Consider the following 25,005-nt stretch of genomic DNA (forward strand, 5'->3'; position numbering starts at 1 on the left):
CAAGCAAACCAAGCTGTGATTCGGTACATTGAGGACGGCGCTTACACAAAGAACACAGCGTTTGGCTTTATACTCCAGAGAATTACACGCTGGCTAATTTAAGATAGAGAAAGAAAATTGGATTCAGGCAGTGTTATTCTGTGCATGTGGTATCTGTGTTGTATCAAGCTCGGATCAATACGTTCTGGGAGCAGAAAATGATAGTTATCTCCTTATCATTTTCCATTAAAATCCCCTTTTGATAACATTTCATCACAGGCTGGTGGGAAGGGAGTGTGGAAAGAGAGAGAGAAGGAAAGAAAATGATAGGGAGATAGAGAGTAAGAGAAAGGTTTTTGTAGCCCCATAAAAACAACTTTATCTCCTCTGTTTGCCCCCAAACGCTCCAAAAGCAGGCCGCACTGGATTATAGTCTATCAATTATATTAAAATCTCTCCGTTGTAGTAATTTCATTTTCTCCCCTCAAATAAATCTAGGCCCAGCAAACACAAAGCACTGGATGCCAGAGTTTTTGGACAGCATTAAATATAGCCACAGAGGTTATTTCTGAATTAAACTACTCTATTGGCAATTATTCATGTGTTTTAACTCAGCTGTACTTCATTACATCCGAACGACTTGGGCGTAAAACAGCTTTAGGGCTGGAATAAATTTAGTTGAGTATTTTTAAACAATGTGGCAGAAATTTTAGCCTAAATCCAGATTGTTAGTGGTTTGTGTCCATGCAAAACATATATGTTTTATCAACAGCCCATCGTAAATCATATATCTAATTGCTTAGTAAAGTAAAAGCACACCTCAGCAAGACACATGATTTGAAGAATGCACAACATGCTGAAGTTTAATATTTACGGTATATCATTCAACACATTAGCACGACTGCATCTCATTACTTATCTGAAGCATAATGGACTGTCCACACAGAGATCATAAAACACCTACAGTTTTTCCTCAAGTACACAATTTTTTTATCTACACATGTTGGAAAGGCAATGAAATGCAATTACGGTTGACTTTATAACCCTCCATTACCCTTACATTAAATAGCCATTACATTATATTGCTTTATCTTTACAGTAGCTTGTCTGTCCAAAAATGTAATTGTGACATCAGTCGATTTCTGCCTTGAGGGCCTTTTTAACAAACATACTGTGCATACATCATGCTTTTTCAATTAACATTGGTTGCTGAAAGATTTATAACTTCTGTTATCTGAAAACTATCTGATAGGTCTATTGCTAAAATAGTTTGAACACTTAAAGTTCAAACTATTTTGACTTTGACTTTGAAGCACAGCCAATTATTGCCGGACAATTTGCATGATGTGTCATTGTGTCATCAAAACAAGATAAAAGAGAAACTGTGTGCATATCTAGATGCAACTTTATGACAATGTCAAATGCACAATCATCCTATTATAGCGATCATCATTCTATACACATTAAATATTCAATGTAAATTAATATAGTAATTGGTCAAATCGCCCTAACATGACACTATCTGTGAAAATCATGAGAAAGCACATTACATTGACTACAATATTCACATGCACTAAAGACCTTAACCTCAGCCTGAAGGAGCTCAACATGTAAGGTTACCATAATAACAGATAAACGATTACTCTTAAAAATAAAGCATAAAGATTTTGACTGTCTATCCCTTTTTACGTCCTACAAACAACCTTTTATCTTTAGAAAACCCTCTACTGGTGCTTTAAAGAGCCCCAAAACCTTTGAAGATCTAAAGGACCTGTAATGTAAAGATCAAGAACTTGTTAACCATATAGCAACTCAAGAGCTAAAAATGGTTCTTGATAAGAAGAGGTTCGATATTGAACCTATCAGCCACTGAATAAACTTTGTTTTTAACAATGTACTTCAGGTTTTGAAGATGAAATGAAGCTATTAAATGCATTATGAAATTATTAAAGACATGCAGATAGAGATAATCTTGGCTAGTATAGCCTGACGGTTACCATTACCCTTAATTTCCTTCTCAACAAAAACAATATTCCCTATAACAAATTTCACAATCTGACATCATGCTAAACAGTAATTACCTCAATGTTTCACCTTGCATTGAGTGTGGATGTTAGTTTGAATAACAAGCTTTTGCGCACCTACTCGGACGGCACAATCCAGGCATTTATTGACAAGCCTGATTAAACGTGTACATGTGAGCACAGGTCAAAGGAATCCTGTAAACATGCCGCTAGTGATGATTAATGCTTACCCCTGAGGCGGTTTGTCTATAACCGACGCACCCACACAAATACATATCCACTCTCTTCTGAAAACTAGTTGATTTCAATTGAGTTCACTGTTATCATGCGGCTGAGCAAACAAAATGGTATTCCAATAAGGGTAAAAATACATAGAACAAACAAACGTTGAGGAAAACAGTCTCTTTATAAATACACTGGACTAGTTTTACCGTCTGCCATCTTGGATTGATTGTCATGGCATAATACATTGCTGTGAAGAGTGCATGTGATGCTGCCTTTAAATTTGATATCTTAAATGGCAGAATAATCATGCCTACAGGCTACAACAATTTAAAGCATCATGGATAGTGAAACGCACACTATTTGTAACAGCAATTGCATCATGCCGTCATTGTGAGTCACTGTGAACATTTTGTTTTATGTTTGAGAACTGTACCTTCAGGTGAAACGACAGACTTCTCTCTGGTGACATATGCAGGATTTCTCCTATCATTTAGTCCAGTTACAGTGCCCCTATTACCCCTATTATTTTAAAGGTTTCTAATTTTGTTTAGAGTCTCCAACAATAGATTTACATGCATGCAAGGTCAAAAAAACACTTTAATTTTCTCATAAAATACATTGCACATCCTTACTCAAAGAGTCTGAAAATGATTTGTTTCGAAGATTCGGTCTCTCTAAACCCCTCATTTCCGAGAGCCTACTTTGCTCTGATTGGTCAGATGGCCCAGTCTGTTGTGACTGGTTTACCCTGCTCTGATTGGTCAGATGGCCCAGTTTGTTGTGACTGGTTTACCCTGCTCTGATTGGTCAGGTGGCCCAGTCTGTTGTGATTGGTTTACCCTGCTCTGATTGGTCAGATGGCCCAGTCTGTTGTGACTGGTTTACCCTGCTCTGATTGGTCAGGTGGCCCAGTCTGTTGTGATTGATTTACCCTGCTCTGATTGGTCAGATGACCTAGTCTGTTGTGATTGGTTTACCGTGCTCTGATTGGTCAGATGGCCCAGTCTGTTGTGACTGGTTTACCCTGCTCTGATTGGTCAGGTGGCCCAGTCTGTTGTGATTGGTTTACCCTGCTCTGATTGGTCAGGTGGCCCAGTCTGTTGTGATTGATTTACCCTGCTCTGATTGGTCAGATGACCTAGTCTGTTGTGATTGGTTTACCCTGCTCTGATTGGTCAGGTGGCCCAGTCTGTTGTGATTGGTTTAACCTGCTCTGATTGGTCAGATGGCCCAGTCTGTTGTGACTGGTTTACCCTGCTCTGATTGGTCAGGTGGCCCAGTCTGTTGTGATTGGTTTACCCTGCTCTGATTGGTCAGATGGCCCAGTCTGTTGTGATTGGTTTACCCTGCTCTGATTGGTCAGATGGCCTAGTCTGTTGTGATTGGTTTACCCTGCTCTGATTGGTCAGATGACCTGGTCTGTTGTGATTGGTTTACCCTGCTCTGATTGGTCAGATGACCTAGTCTGTTGTGATTGGTTTACCCTGCTCTGATTGGTCAGATGGCCCAGTCTGTTGTGACTGGTTTACCCTGCTCTGATTGGTCAGATGGCCCAGTCTGTTGTGATTGGTTTACCCTGCTCTGATTGGTCAGATGACCTAGTCTGTTGTGATTGGTTTACCCTGCTCTGATTGGTCAGATGGCCCAGTCTGTTGTGATTGGTTTACCCTGCTCTGATTAGTCAGATGGCCCAGTCTGTTGTGATTGGTTTACCCTGCTCTGATTGGTCAGATGGCCCAGTCTGTTGTGACTGGTTTACCCTGCTCTGATTGGTCAGATGGCCTAGTCTGTTGTGATTGGTCTACTGCTTACAGCACGTGTCAGAAACTAAACTACCTGGATTTCAGCTCTATAGAGGCTTGCTCAGCGATTGATACACAGTGATACGAACAGCAATAATGGCGTCGGTTTTACTCTATCAATTCGAGCCAGAGCCCTCATCCTTTAGAAGTGCATGCAAAGTGTATTCGCAGTGCAGAAAACAACTTCTACATGACATGTCTACAACACGAACCAAACTCTTCCAGTTTCAGCTCCAACCACAGTGTTTGAGGGCGGGGCAAAGCAGCCAATGAAAATCATCGGCTGGAATTATACTATGCAGATTCGTGCAGGAAGTGAGACTGGAATTACGAACGACTCGTTTAAGCAGTTAAGAATCAATTCTTTCTTTTAGGAGACAATAACTTTATTTGTTGTACACTTTTATCTTTAAAACTTTGCAGAACTTTAACATTCACAAACAGCTATATAAAGCCCTATTCGCACGGGATTAGTATTATCTGGCGACCTCTAGTAATTTGTAATAATTGCGGAGGTTGTCTGTGATCTTAATCCTGTGCGAATCGGCCATGTCTGTAATTTGTAAAGTAAAAATTGCCCCGCTAATGACCTACCATATTTCACCGAACACCGAGGTCCTGTGATAACATTAGTCCCGTGCAAATCGGCATCTCTGTGATTTGGTGGAGTCGTTTATAATTTCTTAAAGGTTTTTGTTTCCTGTGCGCTTTTTTATCCATCTTTCGTGAAGAATGGAGGCTGTGTTGGAGTGTTTTGATAGTATTTTGGGTGCTGGGTCATATCGCTATACACCATGATACGATACAACTATACAATTTGCAGAAAAAGAAAGCTGAAAACCTTAAGAAGAGCAAAAGATGGAGATGGATGACATGTATAACAGCATGCAGTGAGGAACATTCTTCTGTTCATGATATATCATACAGCTAGACCTATAATAACGACAAGACATTTCCAAGCAATAGCCTATTGACATCATATCCGGGAGATAAGTCAGTAAATTCGAGTAAAATCACAGGCTTCGCTTATCCCATGCGAATGCGCCACACGAAATTCAGATGGGGGGGGGGGTAATTTCTATATCACACGAGGTCCCCAGATAATACTAATCCAGTGCGAATAGGGCTTTACACACTGCATGAAAGCATAATGGGGCACTTTAAAAAACCCAGCAAGCTCACGTTTATCTGCCAGTTCTTAGTGCAACGCCCTATTCTCAAAATCCAATACTGATGCATAAAATCAAGTCCCTGTTAAATTTTTTTTCTTTTTGATAATCTGTTAAACTCATATGCCACAACACGAAAGAAAAAATATGTCACAGCTTCATTGCGACTTTAAACCAGCCTAAAGACGTTAGATTTCTACGCAAGCTGACTAGTATGGTCTGTTTTGCTGGTTTTCAGGATAGCTATTCAGGGTGGATACCTGGTAAACAAGCATGAACCAGTTAAGGCCAGTGAACCACCGTATAGGCTAGATTAGGCTATGTTTCAACGGTGTTGTGAAAAAGAGTAATTGAAATGTGTATCTAACACTGTTTTCTGTTGATTTCACCCTCAGCCTATTGTTGCAGGTCTTGCACACTCATAAACCACATTTCATAGCAGTAATTTTATGTCAATGTAAATGATAAATCTAACAGCACTGTACTAATAACGTCCCACTGAGACAGCAGTCAACAGAGAGAGAGTGAGTGTGTGTGTGTGTGTGTGTGTGTGTGTGTGTGTGTGTCAGGCCTCCTACGCTGATTCATCCTCCCTCTCACACCCTCCTATGGGCATAAACCATTATTCATTTGTGCGGTGTGTGTGTGAGCATGTGTGTGCCTCTGAGCGTGACAGAAAGAGGGAATATTTCGAGCAGAAGAAGGGAGGGGGGCGCAGATACTCACAGAGGAGTATGTTGCTTTAAATGGGTTTTCAAGTTCAATTAATATTACGTTTTTAATGAATCAGAGGACTAAGTTTTCTTTCACTAATAAATTAAATAATCACAGGAAACCTAGGCAAAAAAACTGTCTGTTTAAAATGCATATGACATGTATTACATCCCTCTATAGCACTGCTCTCAAATCAAATTAGAGCTTCAGTCAAGTGAGATGACCTGCGTAAAACTACAGAGAAATCGAGGAATATTTTCAGTACTATTACTAACACTATTCTAAGCGTTACAAAAAGTACAGGGATATATATTTTACATTTAATACAATATATAGTCTATGGAAGCTTGTTTCCACCATAAAAAAAAATAAAAAAAAACTTTAAAAGATAGGCTAATTGGAACTTTTTATTTCACAATTATGAGTTCATTTCTCACAATTGCGAGATAAAAACTAGCATTTGCGAGTTATGAATTGTGGGATATAAACTTACAATTGCGAGTTTATATCTCACAATTCCGACTTTATAACTTTATAACAATTATACATTTATAACTCACAATCTCACAACTCACAAGATGTAAACTCGCAATTGCGAGAAAAAAAGTCAGATTTGTGAGATAAAACTCGCAATTACCCTTTATATTTTAGACAAAAACTAGCTTCCATAATATTCAGTATCGATCCTTACAAGAAAGAAAAATAAAAAATTAATTTCTTTTCTTTTTCATTTGTTTCTCCAAGACAATGAGGTTAAATGCAAAATGAGACATTTTTTTATCCTGAATCTCAGATGTGCCTCTTCTAGAATTTCAGAAGAGATCTAAAAAAATGTCAGAGATCTCAATATGAACTCAAACATTTCATCCACAATCAAATGATCCGAGATGCTTGCCACATTTATTGTATAGCTTTATGTTCTTACTGTATGGCAACTATTGTCCCTAGATTTGACTATTTGCAAATTGGTGCTTTGAGTATAAAAGAGATCTCTGAACAATTGAATTCTTCATCTTCTGGCCTACACTCTTAAAAATAAATGTTATTTATTGCCATTGATGGTTCTATATGGAACCACTAAAGGTTCTTTATAGTGAAAAAAGGTTCTTTAGAGTATTAAAATGTTCTTCACACCAAGAAAAACATGGTTCTTTCACTGAAAGGTTCTTTGGGAAACCAAAAATGGTTCTTCTATGGCATCCCTGGGAAGCCCCCCTTTTGGAACCTTTATTTTTAAGAAAGCACCTTTAAAAAAATTAAAAATAAATCATTACACGAATCCATGACAAACCACCTACTTTGAAGCATCATGCCCTAATTCCTCTTGCCGTATTCATTTGGATGAGACTTTGTTTGGGAATTTGGAAAAAATAATGCATGCATGCTCAAATGCAATGCTCAAATGCCAAACAAAGGAGCACAGAACCTTTTGTGGGTTTGTGATTTCTTTGAATGCATAAATTAACGTGTAATGCAAGGTTCACGTTTTGCTGTGAATGAGAAACATCACACCAAATGTTTCATTTCACACGGCACACTGGGAGCTCTTAGTATGCATCATCTGCGCGCAAAGAGGGACTGCCCTACTTCTGCGAGCACACACGAAAATATGAGATGATACACAAGTGGGAGTGACCACAGTACACCCAGCATCCTTTTAATTGTCATGACACAGTACACAGGGTGAACACAAGCAGAGAAACACAATGCATTAGTGTACTGCATGAAAAATAGACAATGCTACTCTAAAAGAGAAATCTGTCAAGACAAGATGAGTCTGAATGACATCTGATCTGACAGCATGCATTGATGGGAATCAGTTGCAGTCATACTGACTGTAATGTGGCACACAGATAGCCTCCACACTGTGCATAAGGAATGAGCAATGCATACGTGCAAAAGAACAAATACGATGCTTATATTTTAAGTAAACAATCATGCTTAAATTGCATAATGCTGCACAGGGTGAACCAGCACAAAAACACAACGCATCATGAGAAATAGATGTTACTCTAAAAAGAGTAAGTCTGAATGACATCTGACAGCATGCGCTGATGAAAATCAGTTGCAATTGTACTGACTGTGCTTAAAAATACTGTGAGGGAGGGTAACGAGAGGAAAATGTGGCTTGGACAAGAATACGCAGTGTGCATGATTAATAAATCTATGTAGCCTACAACAGAAATTGTATTTTCTTTTAAAATGGGATTTTCTTTGAGCTTTAGATTAGAACAACATCTAACAGCATGGAGATCAGTTGCAATCCGACTGTGCATAAGGGAGAACAATGAGTTAAAATATAAAGACAGGGATAGCCTACACACAGTGTGTAAAGAACAAATGTGCGTGCAACTGAACAAATATGACGCTCATAAACAGTAATGTGAACGCGTATGTTTTCTATCGCATATGGGTGGGCAAATACGAAATCACAATGCATCAGTGTATTGGACGAAAAATAGTCTGTTAGTCTTAAAAAGACAGAAAGAGACAGCCAGGTTTGAATTCAATTAACGCACGCTGTCAGATGTCAATCATTTGCAATCGTAGAGTGTTGTATGAGTGAAAAACAAGAACGCGCTCTGCGCGTAAAGAATAAATATGCGCAACAGAAGAAAATGTATGTTTACAAGTAAGCAGCGTTCAGTAATGACGAGGAAACACAACACACATATTTTCCTAGCACATACCTCATAATGCATAAAAAAGGTTATCCATGTGGCCAAAGCCCTCAACACCTAGCCTATTCAAAAGCATCATTACCTTTGTGCATGCCGGTGTAACGGTCCTTGAGGACAGTCAGTTCGTGGATCTTTCCAAACTGTTCGAAAAGAGGCTTCAGGTCCTTCTCCTCCAGGTTGCGCGGGATCTGTCCTATAAAGAGCTTGATGGCATCCTGGTCTTTCATGGTGCCGTTGTCGGGGTGGATGGAGATGGGCTCTGAGCCGTTCATGGGCTTGGGGAAGGTGATGTGCGCGTACTGGGGCTGGTGCGGGTGCGGGATCAGGAGCAGTGGTGCCGCTGCCTGGCTCGGTACCGCCCCCGGTCCGGTGAGGAGCAGGCTGGCGTGGGCAGGCTGAGGATGAGGATGCTGAGGATGCTGATGCTGCTGCTGCTGCCTCCTCGCTTCAGTCTGGGTGAATCTAGCCATTCTGCGCGCGGCGGAGAGCGCGATAATAATAACAACATACACACGCACGCACACGCGCCGGGAGAGAGTACGCGCTCAGCTGGAAACGAGACGCTCGCTTTCTATTCGAAACATGTCAAGCTCGCCCCCCCACGCCCCCCCCCGCACCTGGGAGAAGGAGGAGGAGATGGGAGCAGAGCGCGGTCACGACTTACATGCGCGGCCCCGTAGCGCCATCTGCCGACTGATAGTCAACTGCACAGATAGATAGATAGATAGATAGATAGATAGATAGATAGATAGATTTTTTATATATATTTTCTGTTTTCGTTCAAATTTTAGTAACTGTGTTGTGTTTTATGCTTTTAATAGATATTTTTTTTTATGCTTCTATCTATCTATCTATCTATCTATCTATCTATCTATCTATCTATAATATATATCATACTACATACTAATATATATATATACACACACTTGTTTAGTATCTTAAGCAATGTATGCTTATGTCTCCCAAATGAAATCATACAAATTGGCAATTAACAAATCAACTGAGCAGCAGTTTCATGGCATTTGTTATGAAGTCATTAAATTTGAAATGCTGTTTAGCAGGGTAGGGGAGAGCGGGGGACAACCTGGCATGGGGCTAGTTGTAACCCCCTTGTTGTAAATACTTCCATTCATGCTAGCATGACGAAACTTAGTGTATTTACTAGTTGCCATATCAACACTATATAGGGAAAAAATTCAGAAATCCTTGGAAGATATCTCAGAACATTTATTTAACCATAGCAAAAGTAAATTTCTTAAGTTAATTTTTCATCTCTATTTTTGGTGTTTATTTTAAATTAGACAAATCTAATATTATTTGAATCTCCAATATATTATTTAACAGTTGATATTGTTCTTTAATGCTTCGCTAACTAGTAGAAGACACTAGCAGGGTTTAAATCCCAGTTGTGCAGGTGGGGCATGTTGTCACACTGCGTTACAATGAGCCCCTATTAGAGCTAGCCTATGCTATTCTATACTTTTATAAGAAAACATGAGAAAAAGGTGAAAAAAAGACTGAGAGTCAATGTTCAGAAATTATTCATTATTATTATGTTTTGAACTATGTTGTATAGCTGTATTTTCTGGTGTGTTCGTTGTCAAACTCAAAAATATTTTATGGTCTTATGGTCATGTTACAATGAAACCCACCTATGGGGCATGTTGTCACATTTCACTTCCATTCTTTCAGGGTATATCAAGAAAAAAGTATACACTGTATTATTAAAACAAAACCACATAGGCCTAATTGTAGCCTACTAGACATGTGGGAAATTAATGTGGGAAAAAATAAATACTAAAAAGTTAGGTTGTGCCCCGCTCTCCTTATGACTAGGCCTTAATTTAGATATCCTATCAACTGGGGACAAAGGGAGCTTTTTTTAAACAATAATAATCTTTTAAAAAAAGACCCTAATATGAAATCACAAATCAACATATATTTGGAACAAGGGTCTTTTGGGTTTATCATGAGGACCTATTATAGTAGATCCACCACCTGTCCTGCACACAATCTCACTGACGTAATCCAGCATTTGCACAGCAGCACTCACGCAGTACACACACACACACACGTGACGTCACACGGAGGACCAACACACAGAACCGATTGAACGGAAGGACAGAAAAACGCTTGCTTTTACTGATACATTTTAGCTTACATTAATCAGAAAGTTAGCCATGTCGGTGAATTACGCCGCGGGACTTTCTCCATATGCGGATAAAGGAATCTGCGGCCTCCCGGAGGTGATCTTTACATGTATTGCTGTTAGCAGGCTAGCTAGAATTAGCTTTATTTAGTGCACATTAGCGTCAAATTCGCTGTTTGCTTTCTGAAATGTACTCGTATTCTGCACTGAAAACTGTTTTAGACACACGTGGGTATGACCATTGTTGCCTATGCTTCATAACTTCATAGCTTCCAAATAACACTGGACAAAAACATTCAGCAGTTAATGTTAGTGAATTAATTAAGACGGTAATAGTAAAGAAATGAGAGCTCGTGTGTAATTTTTGCCACAGTGAAGTGCAAACGGCATTATGATAAAAGTCACCTGTGGTTAATTTTGCTTTTAATAATTACCAGGTAAGTTAGCCTAACAGTTCGCTAGCCCGACTGTACTGCTGTTTATGGTTGCCAAGCAACATATCGCGTTAATGTCAAGTCAAGTGTATATAATATTTATATAATATAATTTGATAATAGCTCAAATGTGTATAGGCCTATATATATATATATATACATATACACACATGCATACTTTTTTTCTAAATACAATAAAGATGAAAGGCCCGTTCACACCAATGACGATAAAGATATAGTTTTAAAAATCGTTCTCAATATTGAAGATTAGCCGAGTTCACACGACAGCTATAACGATAATGGCACAATCAGAGAAACGATATCGTTGGAATCACTTTCAGAACGATTTTATTAATTAAGTCGATAAACTCTAAAAACATTAACAGCCAATCAGAATCCATCCTGCTGTAACGAGCTCGAGCATTTAAAGCGGCAGACGAGCACGCGCTTAGAATAAACACAACGATATCGTCCTCTGTTGTGGACGCTAATATAGTAATCTTTATAGTTCTCGTTCTTGATGTGAACGAGCCTTAAAAGAGCTAATTAAAATTAGGCCTACAGTATAATAGTGCACTATATCATATGATAAACATAATTTGAAGCAGTCTATCTACATTTGTTTATGTGACACCACTCAGTAACACTTCTGTATTTGTTTGTGTGTGTATGTTTGCAGGTGTTTGACAGCCCAGAGGAGTTGAAGACTAAAGTGGAGACACTGGCCCAGTGGATCAAGGAGTCGCAGTACATGGTGGTCCATTCAGGAGCTGGAATCAGCACATCCACCGGGATCCCGGACTTCAGGTACTCTTCATCATAGATATGAATACATAATTTCACATTTGCCCACCATCTTGGAACGGTCAGCGCATCGTTGCTCACAATAAGAATTAATGATGCCACAATATTGTGTAGATTTAAGTTCCAGAATAAATGGAATAACCTTTTACACATGCATCTAACTACGGTTGCATACGCTCAGTTAACCCTGCTGTTGAATGCTCTTGCACGGGTCTTTTGGCCATTCCAATATGGCGGACAGGTTACCTATAGCAGCTCGTAGAAAGCCACTAATGAGTCACCTATGTTTTTTATCTATGCTTCACACAACTCGCAGAGGGTGACCAATTCTTGCATTAATGTTATTTTCAAAAGTCTAAAAACAAAATCATCTTTTAATGGGATCATAGGTTGTTGTTGTTTTTGTGTGGGGAAGCTAGTGTAGAATGTTTTTGCTTTTCATCTGTGTTATGATAGAGGGCGCTCCAAACTGCTCTTTTGAATGCGTGTATGTTGTTGACTAGCTGTCAAGCACCAAAATGGACAAAAAAGTAGTCAGTGTAATTTTTTTGTTGCTTTATATGTCATCTGAAGCCATACAATTTGTGTATGATTTTCAGCTACTCCTTCGACTTCATTAGCTTTCAAGTCTTGTTTTATGTACTAAATGCACATAAAAATTCTTAAAGGGATAGTTCACCTGAAAATAAAAATTCTGTCATTAATTACTCACTCTCATGTTGTTCCAAACCCGTAAGATTTCCGTTCACCCCCGAAAACACTTATTAAGATATTTTTAATCAAATCTGAGAGATTTCTGTCCCTCCATTGAAAGTCAGTTTACCAAAAAACTGTGAACAAAATTATTAATTTAGACTTTTTTTTACATATAAGCATTGATCAGCGAACATAAACAGAAGCTCAACCATACTCGCTTGGTGCACAAGAACAAACTTCACTAGTTTTTGCGGAAGCTTTTGTGACTTGCGAAAATGAACCTCATTGGTTGAGCTTACATTTACTATTATTGAATGCTTATCAATATTTAATTGTGGATAAAAGCCTAAACTCTTTATTAAAGGGTTAGTTCACCCAAAAATGAAAATGATGTCATTAATGACTCACCCTCATGTCACTCCAAACCCGTAAGACCTCCGTTTCTCTTCTGAAGACATCTTAAGATATTTTAGATTTATTCCGAGAGCTTTCTGTCCCTCCATTGTAAGTCAATGGACGTGTCACTGTTCACGTCCATAAAGGTAATAAAGACATCATCCAAGTAGTCCATGTGACATCAGTGGGTTATTTAGAATGTTTTGAAGCATCGAAAATACATTTTGGTCCAAAATTAACAAAAACTACGACTTTATTCAACATTGTATTCTCTTCCGGTCTGTTTTCCATCCGAGTCCACATTGACGCACCAGATAACACGTCAGCAGCGTCTTACGTCAGCAGCGTCAATGTGGACTCGTGAACGCGGATGGAAGAGAAACGGAGGTCTTACGGGTTTGGAGTGACATGAGGGTGAGTCATTAATGACATAATTTTCATTTTTGGGTGAACTAACCCTTTAAGATATCGTGTCTCTTCAGAAGACTTGGATTAAACTGCTCAATTCATATGGATTTATTTTACATTTTGGGGGAATAAACTTTCAGTGGAAAAACAGAAATCTCTTTAATTTCATTAAAAATACCTTCCTTTGTGTTCTGAAGATTAACGAAAGTCATATGGATTTGTAACGTGAGTGAGTAAATGATTACAGAATGTTTATTTATGGGTGAACTAACCCTTTAAGAGCAGTGCACTTGAATCGTCATGTAAACTTGAATATGTTCACTGTCTCTTTAAAGTCAGGACTAAAATGTTATAGGTATTCTCCACGCAATGCCATCAACTGAGATAAATCCAATGGGCAGTGATGCATTTATGTTTTCCAGCTATATTCCTAATCTTCTGGCAGCCCAGTAGAAGGTAATCCTATGGATGTAGTCCTTCAGAGATCATCAAAACCATGGTTTTCTGAGCCAGAAATAAAGCTTTTGTTGTATATTTATTTCCATATGTCTTTGCTGTTCAGTTTGTGTGTTTGCTCTTTTTGTTTACTGTACAGATACAACCCACTTATGCAATAGTAATGAAAAAAAGCCCTGAAATTCCACATTAATTTGGCCTCAAAGGAGATCAAATTAGCGTGTTATAATTTTCCGCCAGAATCACAGTAAACCACTAGAGGGAGATATGAAGTTTTAGTATCAATAACAGCTGAAACTCTCATTCACATCTTAGGCTGTGTCTGGAATATTTGCATACTGCACAGTATATAGTGCATACAGATCACAGTTTTTGAGAATGTGAAGCAGAAATATCCAACAATGAATGTTTTAATCTTTTGTAAACCCCACATTTAGTCAAATGTAGGAGGTCATCATTCAACTTGAATAATTTGTATTTTTGGTCCAAGCATGATGACAACTATTTCTTATTAATAATAGATTAGAATCATATCATTTAGAATAATTATATTAATAATATAATTAATTATAATTAACCCGTTTAATCCCAAATTTTTCCCAGACACAAAAATATCCAAATCAAGTGTCATTAGTATCCCTTTGAAACAATCAATCATAATTTTTAGAAATTTTCATGGAAAAGTGTGTGAAAAAGTGTGTTATATGATCGGTCACAATTGTGACCGGTGGGATACTGTGTTGTATCAACCATTGGACAGACTGAATAGTCTGTGTGTGTGTGTGTGTGTGTGTGTGTGTTTGTGTGTTTGTGTGTTTGTGTGTGTGTGTGTGTGTTTGTGTGTTTGTGTGTGTGTGTTGTATCAACCATTGGACAGACTGAATATAGGTCTATTTGACCTGTGCAGTGTGTTTTTGTGTGTGTTTCTGTGTGTGTGTGTGTGTGTGTGTGTGTGTGTGTGTGTGTTGTATCAACCACTGGACAGACTGAATATAGGTCTATTTGACCTGTGCAGTGTTTTTGTGTGTGTGTTTCTGTGTGTGTGTGTGTGTGTGTGTGTGTGTGTGTGTGTGTGTGTGTGTGTGTGCGCGCGCGTGCGCGCGTGTGTTTCTGTGTGTGTGTGTGTGTCCGTTTGTTTGTGTGTGTGTCTGTGTGTGTGTGTTGTATCAACCATTGGACAGACTGAATAGGTCTATTTGACCTGTGCAGTGTGTGTGTGTCTGTGTGTGTTGTATCAACCATTGGACAGACTGAATAGGTCTATTTGACCTGTGCAGTGTGTTTGTGTGTGTGTTTCTCTGTGTGTGTGTGTGTGTGTGTGTGTGTGTGTGTGTGTGTGTTTCTCTGTGTGTGTGTTTGTGTGTGTGTGTTTGTGTGTGTGTGTTTCTGTGTGTGTGTGTTTGTGTGTGTTCTTTCAACCATTGGACAGTCTGAATATAGGTCTGTTTGACCTTTGCAGTGTGTTTGTGTGTGTGTTTTTTTGTGTGTGTGTTTGTGTGTGTTGTATCAACCATTGGACAGACTGAATATAGGTATATTTGACCTGTGCAGTGTGTTTGTGTGTGTGTTTTTGACCTGTGCAGTGTGTTTGTGTGTGTGTTTTTGTGTGTGTGTTTTTGTGTGTGTGTTTCTGTGTGTGTGTGTGCGTGCATGCGTGTTTGTGTCTGTGTGTGTGTCTGTGTGTAAAATTAGGTAGAAAGTTAGGTAGCAGCAGAAAGTAAGGTAGAACAGTCAGCCTATGTGTATTAGCATGTAGATACAATGGGTTACACTACCGGTCACTATTGTTGCCGTTGACATGTTTGTGAGTGCTATGACCACATTAAAAAAAGTCTATGTCCTATCTTTATGTTAACATACTTTACTAACATATTCTTTGGGAGCTTTCTTGCTGCCATCCTCTTCTCTTGGCGCAAACAGGAAGTAAACAGCTCTGGTCATGTGACAATTTACAGTAAACATGCGACACTGCACATATTTCATTGAGACCCTTTATTATTTCAATATCTGCTGGAAATGCATTGATAGATCATTTAGTAACATTTTTATAGCCTTAGAAATGAAACATTTTTTTACGGTCACTTTTGTGACCGGTGGGATTAAATGGGTAAGGAAAACATTTAGGAATTAATAATTGAGGGACTTTACACAGTTATTGAACTAAATTGAATCATCACTGAAATGACTTAAAGCAACACTAAAGATTATTTTTTACCTTAAAATAATGTTTCCAAACTCGTTTCAGTGGCTCATCAAGTCGTAACAGGGTGAGCGGCACTTCTTCATTCGCTTTGCGGCCCTATATCGGCTATAACCGCACTATGCAAGTTTGCCAGATCGGGTAGCGTTTCTGTAGTTCGAATGAGACATAAGAAACTACAAATTTGACTTGCTTTACGGCAAGCGTTACAATAGTCATTATTTTGTTTTTCTTCGTTTCTGATGTTGCAATACATCATACTTTCATAAAATCATGCAACATACTCTACCTTGTCTGTGGACATCGTTCATTCGAAAGCCGGTGCTGGATAAACAGTGAGCGTGCGTGCGACGGTAGGCTAAATTATTTACGACAGCGGTAATGGACAATTCCGCTTCCAACCTGTAGGGGGAACGACGAGGAAAAGTTATTTGGTGTTGCTTTAAATTTAACAATGACACTGTTGTTGTTTTAGAGCTGTTTTACAGCAGAATTGTTTGCATCATTGATCATTAGCTGCTTTGAAACAATCTGTATTGTAAAAAGCACTATATAAATAAAGGTGACTTAACTTGACCTATTCACACTTAAAGGTAGGGTAGGCAATGTTTTTCATAAACACTTTTTGTTATACTGGTTGAAACTCTCTTCACATCCTGATACCAATCAATAATAGAAGATTGCCTACCCTACCTTTAATAGACTGTTTAGCTCTATGTAGTTGTTTTTTTATCTTGTTGTAAAAGTTCAAGTCACCATTAAAGTGATTATGTTCTCTTCTTTGAAGTTTCTTCCATTTTTAATGAGCATATTCAACTTGTTTTGGTGTCTAGAAGTTTTTAGTTTGTTTAACAAAGTTAGACAAATTAAGAATTTTCACTATTATGTGATGTTAATGCTCGACTTAATACACGCTTATTGAACTCGGATCCACAACTTATATCAGTTATGTTTTTGTAAAAGGACAGTCCAACTTTAAATTTTAAGTTGACACAATGATGAAAATTAATTGGATAACAACCGAACAATAATTCTGGTCTCAGTATCTCCGTAGAAAGCTCTTGGGCAGTTTCTAAATGAAGCCTTTCGCTGTACATCTTAGTGCTTCTTTTCTATTTTATATTAAATCTTCCAGTTTCACATCACATAATTGATCAGCTCGGACTGATGCAAAGATGAGCACTCTTGCTTTATCATATCTACATGCCTAAGTGGGAGCATATGGAAGGGTTGTTTTGATTGGATCTATGTAAGTAGGCCTAAGTACTTCTATAAATCATTAGAAGTTTATGTAATTTGTTTTAGCAACACCATAGCAACCACCCAGAATACCTTAGCAACCACCTAGAAACCACCCAGAACAGCTTAGCAACCCACTAGAAACACCCTAGCAACTTTTAAACTTTAAACTACTTTAAACTACTTTAAACTTCAAACTAATTTAAACTTTAAACAACTTTAAACTACTTCTTCAAACTTTCTGGTCCAAACTTTCTCAAGCCAACTTAAAGTTTGTCTCGACAAACTTTTTAATCTACTTTAGCAATATATTCTGTACTCACATTTGGGGGACTCTCATTAAGAACATCTGGCTTATATTATACCCCAGAATCAACAAAGAACTATTATTATAACTAACTATTAACTATTATTATTTTAAGGTGTCATTGTTACAGTGTAATTATATATTTAAGTACTGAGTAATATTAAGCAACTACATGCACTTACTATAGGGTTAGGGTAGGATTAGGATTAGTTGCATGTAATTATGCATAATTTATTGTTATTACTATGGTAAGTACATGTATCATATGTATCAAGGACACTGTAAAATAAAGTGTTACCAGAACTACTTCATCAGCCATTAAGATTTTATTGCACTGTGACATTTGTGTTGTAAGTTTCTGTGTCTCATTTCCAAGGCTGAGTCCTCCGGAGGTCTCATTTGTCAGTCGCTTGAGGCTCCCTCATTTCAGTAAAATAACCATTACGATTCCAAAGTCATAAAGAAATTACAGCAATTTACGCTTCACAAGAAATAACGATCAATTTTATAATGGTTACCTTTCTGAAATGAGACATCTTTGACATATGAGGGCTGACTAATGAGACCTCCGGAGGACTCAGCCTTCAAAATGAGACGCAGCGATTGTCATTGTGTCTGAATGTTTTGCTTGTTTGTTAGTAATTCTCATTATTCTCAATAATAATTTTCCTTTGATGCTCATGACTTTTTACAGTAATGTGAAATTGTGTCTGTCCAGATGCAGTTGTGCTTTACCAATTAACATGTCAAGTTAATGTATACATTGTTTTTTTTACATTGCGATAATGAAGAAATAGCATTAATTTCGTATGCAAAATATGTATTTATTAAACTTGCGTGTTCATTATGAGTGAGTGTGTGTGTGTGTGCGTGCGTGTGTGTGTTTGCAGTGCTTTTCCAAGCTGCTGATCCGAGTTGACCTCAATTCACTTGGGTTTACTTTCAGATTTGTGTTTGATGCACAAATTTTTAATGGTCTCATGAATTTAATGGTGATTTAATTGGATTCACCCTTCATCTAGTTTGTCATTTTGCTAACACCCTGTGCAGGGGTTTTAATTTTAGAAGATGCTGACGTTATGTTGAGTGACGCTTCTTACATTTATTCTCCTTTAACCTAGCTGGTTTTCCTTTTTTCCCCTCTTTGTTATTCCACCGGCTCGTCTGACTCGTTACCAGAGGGAATGTATGTGAAGCGTCTTATATGAAATTTTCATGAGAACACTTGTCTATCAAATCTTGTTGACAGACTATTTTCAGAGGAGATGCTTCTATAGGTGCAAATAGGGCTCTGCCTGCCTGCCTGTCAGGAGCACATATGACACTTAAGCCAATAGTTCACTTAATATAATTTACAATTCTGTCACCATTTATTCACCTCATGTCTTCTGATCCTAAATAGATTTGTCAGTGGAATGCAACGGGAGTTTATTTCCTAAGGGACATTCCTACTGATGAAATGTGTCGTTTGAATGCACTGTAAGCATAGACTGCAAGTCATGAGTAAAGGCATCCGGCAATTGCAGCAGTGTTGAGTTATTTAGCTGAAAGCCCCTGCTTTTTTTTCAATCAAAACTAGATGTAATTAAAAAAAAGTAGAAGTTTAAAGTTTTTTAAAGTAACAGTTTGAGATCATTTTTTTATGTTTTTGAAAGTCTCTTATGCTCACCGAAGCTGCATTTCTTTGATAAAAAATACAGTAAAATTACCCTGGAAATCCAGAGTTCTCGTGAGAGCATTTGCTCAGCGAGTTTACTCTGGCATCGAGTAATGATGCTCATTAAATATGCCCTTGTAACTGAGCTGCACCAATCACATCGGGTTATCTGATATAGGCGGTCCAGAGGCGAGTTAAACAGAAGATGACAGCGCTGTGACGTCAAAGTCATTAGTAAACATTGCAAGATGGCTATTAGACTAGGTCGATTTTCAGATAATGTGACACCCTTGGGCATTTTTTAGTAAAAGTTGGCAAACAGACTTTTCTAAGGGTATTTTTTCTGCTGAAGCCATTTTTGTTGTTTGCCAAGCTGTATCTCTTATGTGAAACTCAGTAGAGCGCAAACTTCAAGATGACCTCTAAAATGTCAGGAAATTCTATATTTATAAACTTTACATCATGCACGACATCAATTAACGAGAAAGTTTATGTAGGTGGGAATTAAGATACTTGTATGTGACAATGATAATTGCATTATTTCTCATTGTAGTCATGAAAATATCTGTTTTTCTCCTTATTTCAAATGGACAAACAGAATATCTAAAATGCGAGAGTCATTTGTTTGGAGTCACATGCATACTATTGTCTTTGGATCAAAGTGTGTGAATTGAGTTCAGAGTTATCCAAGAGGTTTTTTATTCTACTTTCTACTTTCTATTACTTTCTGCAGTTATTTCCACACATCGTATTTTTCATCAGAATGAATTTTTATATCCAAAGAGCGACATGAACCAACACAATATATTTCCAGTTGTGGAATTGTACCCATGAAGTTGGTCAGATTATAAGATCACCAATTATGGAAGCTGTGTGTAGTTTGAAGCCTGACGGGTCAATGTCATTGGATACTTGCATTATATGCCAAGAATCCAAGAAAGATAAGCTATACAATGCGACAGAACAAGGCCTTTTGACACTAAAAGCAGCTGCACAAAGTAGAGGCAAGCTTCACGATCCTCAACACAGAGAAGCAATTGACAGAGTGCTTCTTGTTCAGAACACAGAACAGCACGTGGTCTGGCACCGCTTGTGCTATGCGTTCGCGGTATCCCCATCCAGAGCGCTGGTCTCTGCATGCGTGGATAATCAACGAATAACCGTTGCTTTGCCAGAAGGGGTCGTGAACATGATCACGCAGTCTAGAGCTCCTTCTACGAGAAGACTCTATGCATCTAAATGGTCAGTGTTCTCCAAATGGTGCGCTACAAAGAGCCTGGACCCACGCACGTGTGGGGTTTCGTGGGTGCTCTCCTTCCTTCTAGAGCTGTTGGACAAGGGCAGGTCCCCTTCCATGCTCAAAGTTTGCGTTGCGGCTATTGCAGCGTTCGCAGAGTCGACGCACGGCCGCGCGATAGGAAGGAACGAACTCATCATCCGCTTCCTTAGAGGAGCCAGGAGGATGAACCCCCCGCGACCCCCTTCGGTTCCTATTTGGGATCTTTCTTTGGTCCTAGAGGCCCTGAAAGTATTTCCCTTTGAACCGTTAGAATCCGTGGACCTAAAATACCTTTCGCTCAAGACCGTTTTTCTGATAGCTCTGTCATCAGTAAAACGTGTGGGGGATCTACACACAGTATCCGTTAGCCCTGCGTGTCTCGAGTTTGGACCAAATGACTCTAAAGTCATCCTCAAACCGAGACATGGTTACGTCCCCAAAGCGATTGGCACTCCCTTCAGAGCGCAGATCATCTCCCTATCGGCTCTGCCAGCATCCGATAGCGAGGGCGGTGTAAACCTCCTATGCCCCGTCAGGGCACTGAGAGTTTAGCCTACATCACACGCTCTGCCGCCTTCATCGCAACAGGTTATGCGTCCAAACACCTGCAGTGCCCTATGGGCATCAGGGCCCATTCCACTAGAGGCATGGCCTCGTCGTGGGCTTGGTCCAGCGGGATTTCTATTCATGACATTTGTATGGCGGCAGGCTGGGCCTCCCCCTCTACATTTGTTAAGTTTTATAACCTGGAAGTTCCCGCCTTGCAGGCTAGACTTTTATCAGTCTAAGTGGTGTGTATGTTCTGCCCAGTTTGTTCGTGTGCAGGCTACTCTGACGTGACTATTAGCTCTTCTGGTTGAGCTGTACTAAGGGCGATATTCTCTATACATAGACCGGCGGAGCCGCTCTGTATTTCCCTATGAAGTGCTTATGTACATGTGCTGGCCCGCGTTGCTGGCCGCCTGTTTCCCACATGTTTTGTGTTCCCCGGGCTTCCCTGGGTCTCATGCAGTGGATGCTCGGCGCGCACAGCGTTGACAAGGGGTTCCCGTAGCGTAAGCAACTTACGCAATACGAGAGAACCTCTCATAAGAGAACGTACTTGGTTACCTAACGTAACCTCGGTTAGTCAGACTACTGTTTGGAATTGATCAGCTGCAAATGCGCCCTTAAGATGTATGAGTGCACGATGTAAATGTAAAAAGTCTCATCTGCGTTGCTCTGCTGCATGCAAGTGCAAGACAAGTGATGCAGAATGTAGCATTTGCTGAACTGAATAAGAGCACTGCTCTGTGTTGGTGTGATCATATTGGAGAATCTTGTTGTACCATTGTTTAAATAACATTACATTTTATATGCCATGCAGTTCATGTTTTAGTTATTATTCAGCTAATGTTATGTCCAACTTTATAAGGTAATTTTAGGCCAAGTTTACTGTGTTTATTTCCTTTATCTGTTCAAAGCTAATGTTAGTGGTGTGACACATTACCGTGATATGGTTTGGTAATTTGTTAATTTGTCTCAATTCTTAATATTTACAACCAATCTTTCTGAGAATATCTTTTTCATAAATAAACCAAAAGAGAATTTAGTTTGGTTAAATTTAAGTCCTTAAACTTGTGTAGCCCTCAAACCGTATTCACTTTATAGCCCTTAATTCTGTAATTGTGGACAAATGTGGGCACAGAGGACTCAGATGTGATCCTATTTTTTATTTATTATAAATGTTATATCACTGTCTTCGATAAAATTTTGTCTATCAATTTATGGTGAGTTTTTTTATTTTGGGGGTATTTTTGAATTTATTTACTTCAAAAAGTACCATATTTTCTATGTAAATTATGCTTTTTTTTTTTGAGTGTGAGTTTTTGCCATGATGAGAATGTTGTACAGGATCAGCCCTTCATTTGTGTGTATGTTAGATATGCATTGTTAGATATGGATCTATTGATTTATTTTTACAAAAAAAACAAGAAGAATGCTCTAAATTACAGTTTTTCCCATTCATTTCTATGGGTGCCCATTTTTGACCCAAATACAAGATTAAGGAGTTTTTTTTTTTCACCCACTTAACATTGTAGAATTGAGTAAAAAAAAAATTGTGTGTGTTCAGGAGGCAAACTTAGGAAAATTAGCCAAGTCTTGTACCGCTCAGATCAAGGGAAGTATTTTTTTAAAATAAATCAAAATTATTTTGCCCACATTTGTCCAGAATACAGTTTTAGGGCATGGACATGTAAATGTTGAAAAGTAATAAAAACTCTTAACATAATGTAATAGGATGATGGTTTAAGATATAGGCCTTTTGCTGCCACCAGCATGATGTTGATGTTCTTACATGGACATACTCAAATACACAAAATTACAAGTCAGTGTTTACCAGAAATATTGTAAGACAGAATGACTAACTTGTTCTGACTATTCTGTTTGTTTCCTTTACTCAATAAATGCTATAGCACAATAAAAACAGTTTATCTTTGAGCCAGTGCTGAGAAATTTGCTCATTTTGGCGTATGAGGCGGTCATCTTGGATTTTGCACTCTACTGAGTTTCATGTAAGAGATACAGCTTGGCAAACAGCAAAAATGGATTCAGCATAAAAAATACCCCTAGAATAGTCTATTTGCCAACTTTTACTCAAAAATGCCTGAGGATTTTTATTTAGGCACATTTTTGTGATTTCAACCTGGTCTATATGAATGAACACCAGTTGTTTGAAACGGCTTTGGCCGCTACAGACTTGCCTTTTTCTCTAAAAGAGGAACAGAAGACGGCGCTCGAATCCTTCCTTTGCAAGAAGGGCTTTTTTGCTGTTTTGCCGACCGGATACGGCAAGAGTCTAATCTACCAGTTAGCTCCGCTGGTAGCTAAGCGATAACTTGTTGTGATTGGTCGTAGTGTTATCCAATTGCGTGCAGTGAGATTTTCAAATGCATGCTTGGTGCCGCCCCTCGAGCTGGCCGATTTTCATTAGTCGATGCCAGACCATTAATCTTTAGGATTTAGGTCTGGATTTCCAGGCTACAGTAGAATAATATTTTTTAAATATTACAATTGAATAATATTTCAGCATAATTTCTCCAGTCTTCAGTGTCACATGATCCTTCAGAAATCATTCTAATATGCTGATTTGCTTCTCAAGAAACATTTTTTTATTATTATCAGTGTTGAAAACAGTCGTGCTGCTTCATATTTTAATAAACAGGGGCCGGTTGCACCAGCTGTGTGTAAGTTACAACTTAGCCTAGTTATGACGTAAATGGGCACTAAGTTACAACTTAAGCACTACTAAATATTTTTGCGTTGCACCATTAAACTTAGTTGAAGCATCACTCTACGTATAAACTAAATATTTACAGAAGCCTCCGATCAGGAGTAACTGTTGGAGTGAAATAGCAGACCGATTGAACTGCATCAATAAGCTCTTTTACCTGACAGACTTACCTGATAATCCTGACATTTACACTCGCTTACATTTTAAAAGAGAGAACATTATGTGAATAGATTACTTTGTTAGCGGCTCATCAACACTAACCTGTCCTACGGCGCACCGCTGTGTGTATGTAAAAACAAATATTGCATCACAATAAGTGTAATTGTGATTGTCAAAACATTTGGTAACTAAATAGAATTTTTTGAAGTTTAGTGATAACATGTTACAATGTTTACATTGTACAGTGACTGGTAGGATACAGTTTTTATTATTGCTTGACAAAAATTTCAAGATTTCAATTTCATTCTTGTGATTTGATTCCGATTTTTATTCAATATTATATTGTCTAATTTGGATACATGTTTATTTTAAATTTTATTAAAAAAAATAATCTCACCTAATGCTGTAAACATAGAGGGCCCAATCTGCTGGTATTATTTAAGGTTACAAATAACAAATTAAATTAAATATAATGCAGTTTTTGTTATAATAACAATTATTTAATGACATAAGTAAAAATATCATAAATATGTAATATAGTGCTCAGCAAAATCTCCTCTCTAGCTATTTTTTCTATTCAATTAACATGCTATGGTCATTAAATGGCTTTCCTGAGGTAAATGTAACGTTATGTGACATAATTGTTCTCCTGCTGTTATATTGACCTCTTTCCGTGGTTGAAAAACACTAATTGGTCGATATTATGTATACTTTCGGTAAGTTGTACTGCATCTTTAAATAAAAAAGTAACAGATGATCGAACCGAGCACTTGACTTCAACGTGCACTTGAACTGAGGCGCTCAGCGATCTGTCACGTCACATTTACAAGTGCCAAACGTATTTTTGTCTGAATTTTGTAATAAAATTGACGGAATCTAAGAGCTGAGAATTAGTTTAATATTAAAAGTACCTCTTTGCTCCGCAATTTTTCTGTGCGTGAGAAAATGGATGT

General features: G+C 38.3%; 2 protein-coding genes across 2 annotated transcripts in view; one reads left to right on the forward strand and one right to left on the reverse strand.

Annotated features, from left to right (window-relative positions):
- The window catches only part of LOC311085978 (CUGBP Elav-like family member 5), a 177,858-nt gene extending 168,687 nt beyond the window's left edge, over positions 1-9,171 (reverse strand). The window contains exon 1 of the mRNA XM_084118598.1: positions 8,677-9,171. Coding sequence (XP_083974724.1) covers positions 8,677-9,064 — 388 coding nt within the window. The 5' untranslated portion in view covers positions 9,065-9,171. The remainder of the gene's footprint in view (positions 1-8,676) is intronic.
- A 1,448-nt stretch (positions 9,172-10,619) lies between these two features.
- sirt6 (sirtuin 6) overlaps positions 10,620-25,005 on the forward strand; it is a 35,944-nt gene continuing 21,558 nt past the window's right edge. The window contains exons 1-2 of the mRNA XM_084119338.1: positions 10,620-10,840; positions 11,857-11,984. Of these exons, the coding sequence (XP_083975464.1) occupies positions 10,775-10,840; positions 11,857-11,984 (194 nt within the window). The 5' untranslated portion in view covers positions 10,620-10,774. The remainder of the gene's footprint in view (positions 10,841-11,856; positions 11,985-25,005) is intronic.

The sequence above is a fragment of the Abramis brama genome, assembly GCF_963993115.1.
Source record: "Abramis brama genome assembly, chromosome: 7".
Classification (NCBI taxonomy): domain Eukaryota; kingdom Metazoa; phylum Chordata; class Actinopteri; order Cypriniformes; family Leuciscidae; genus Abramis; species Abramis brama.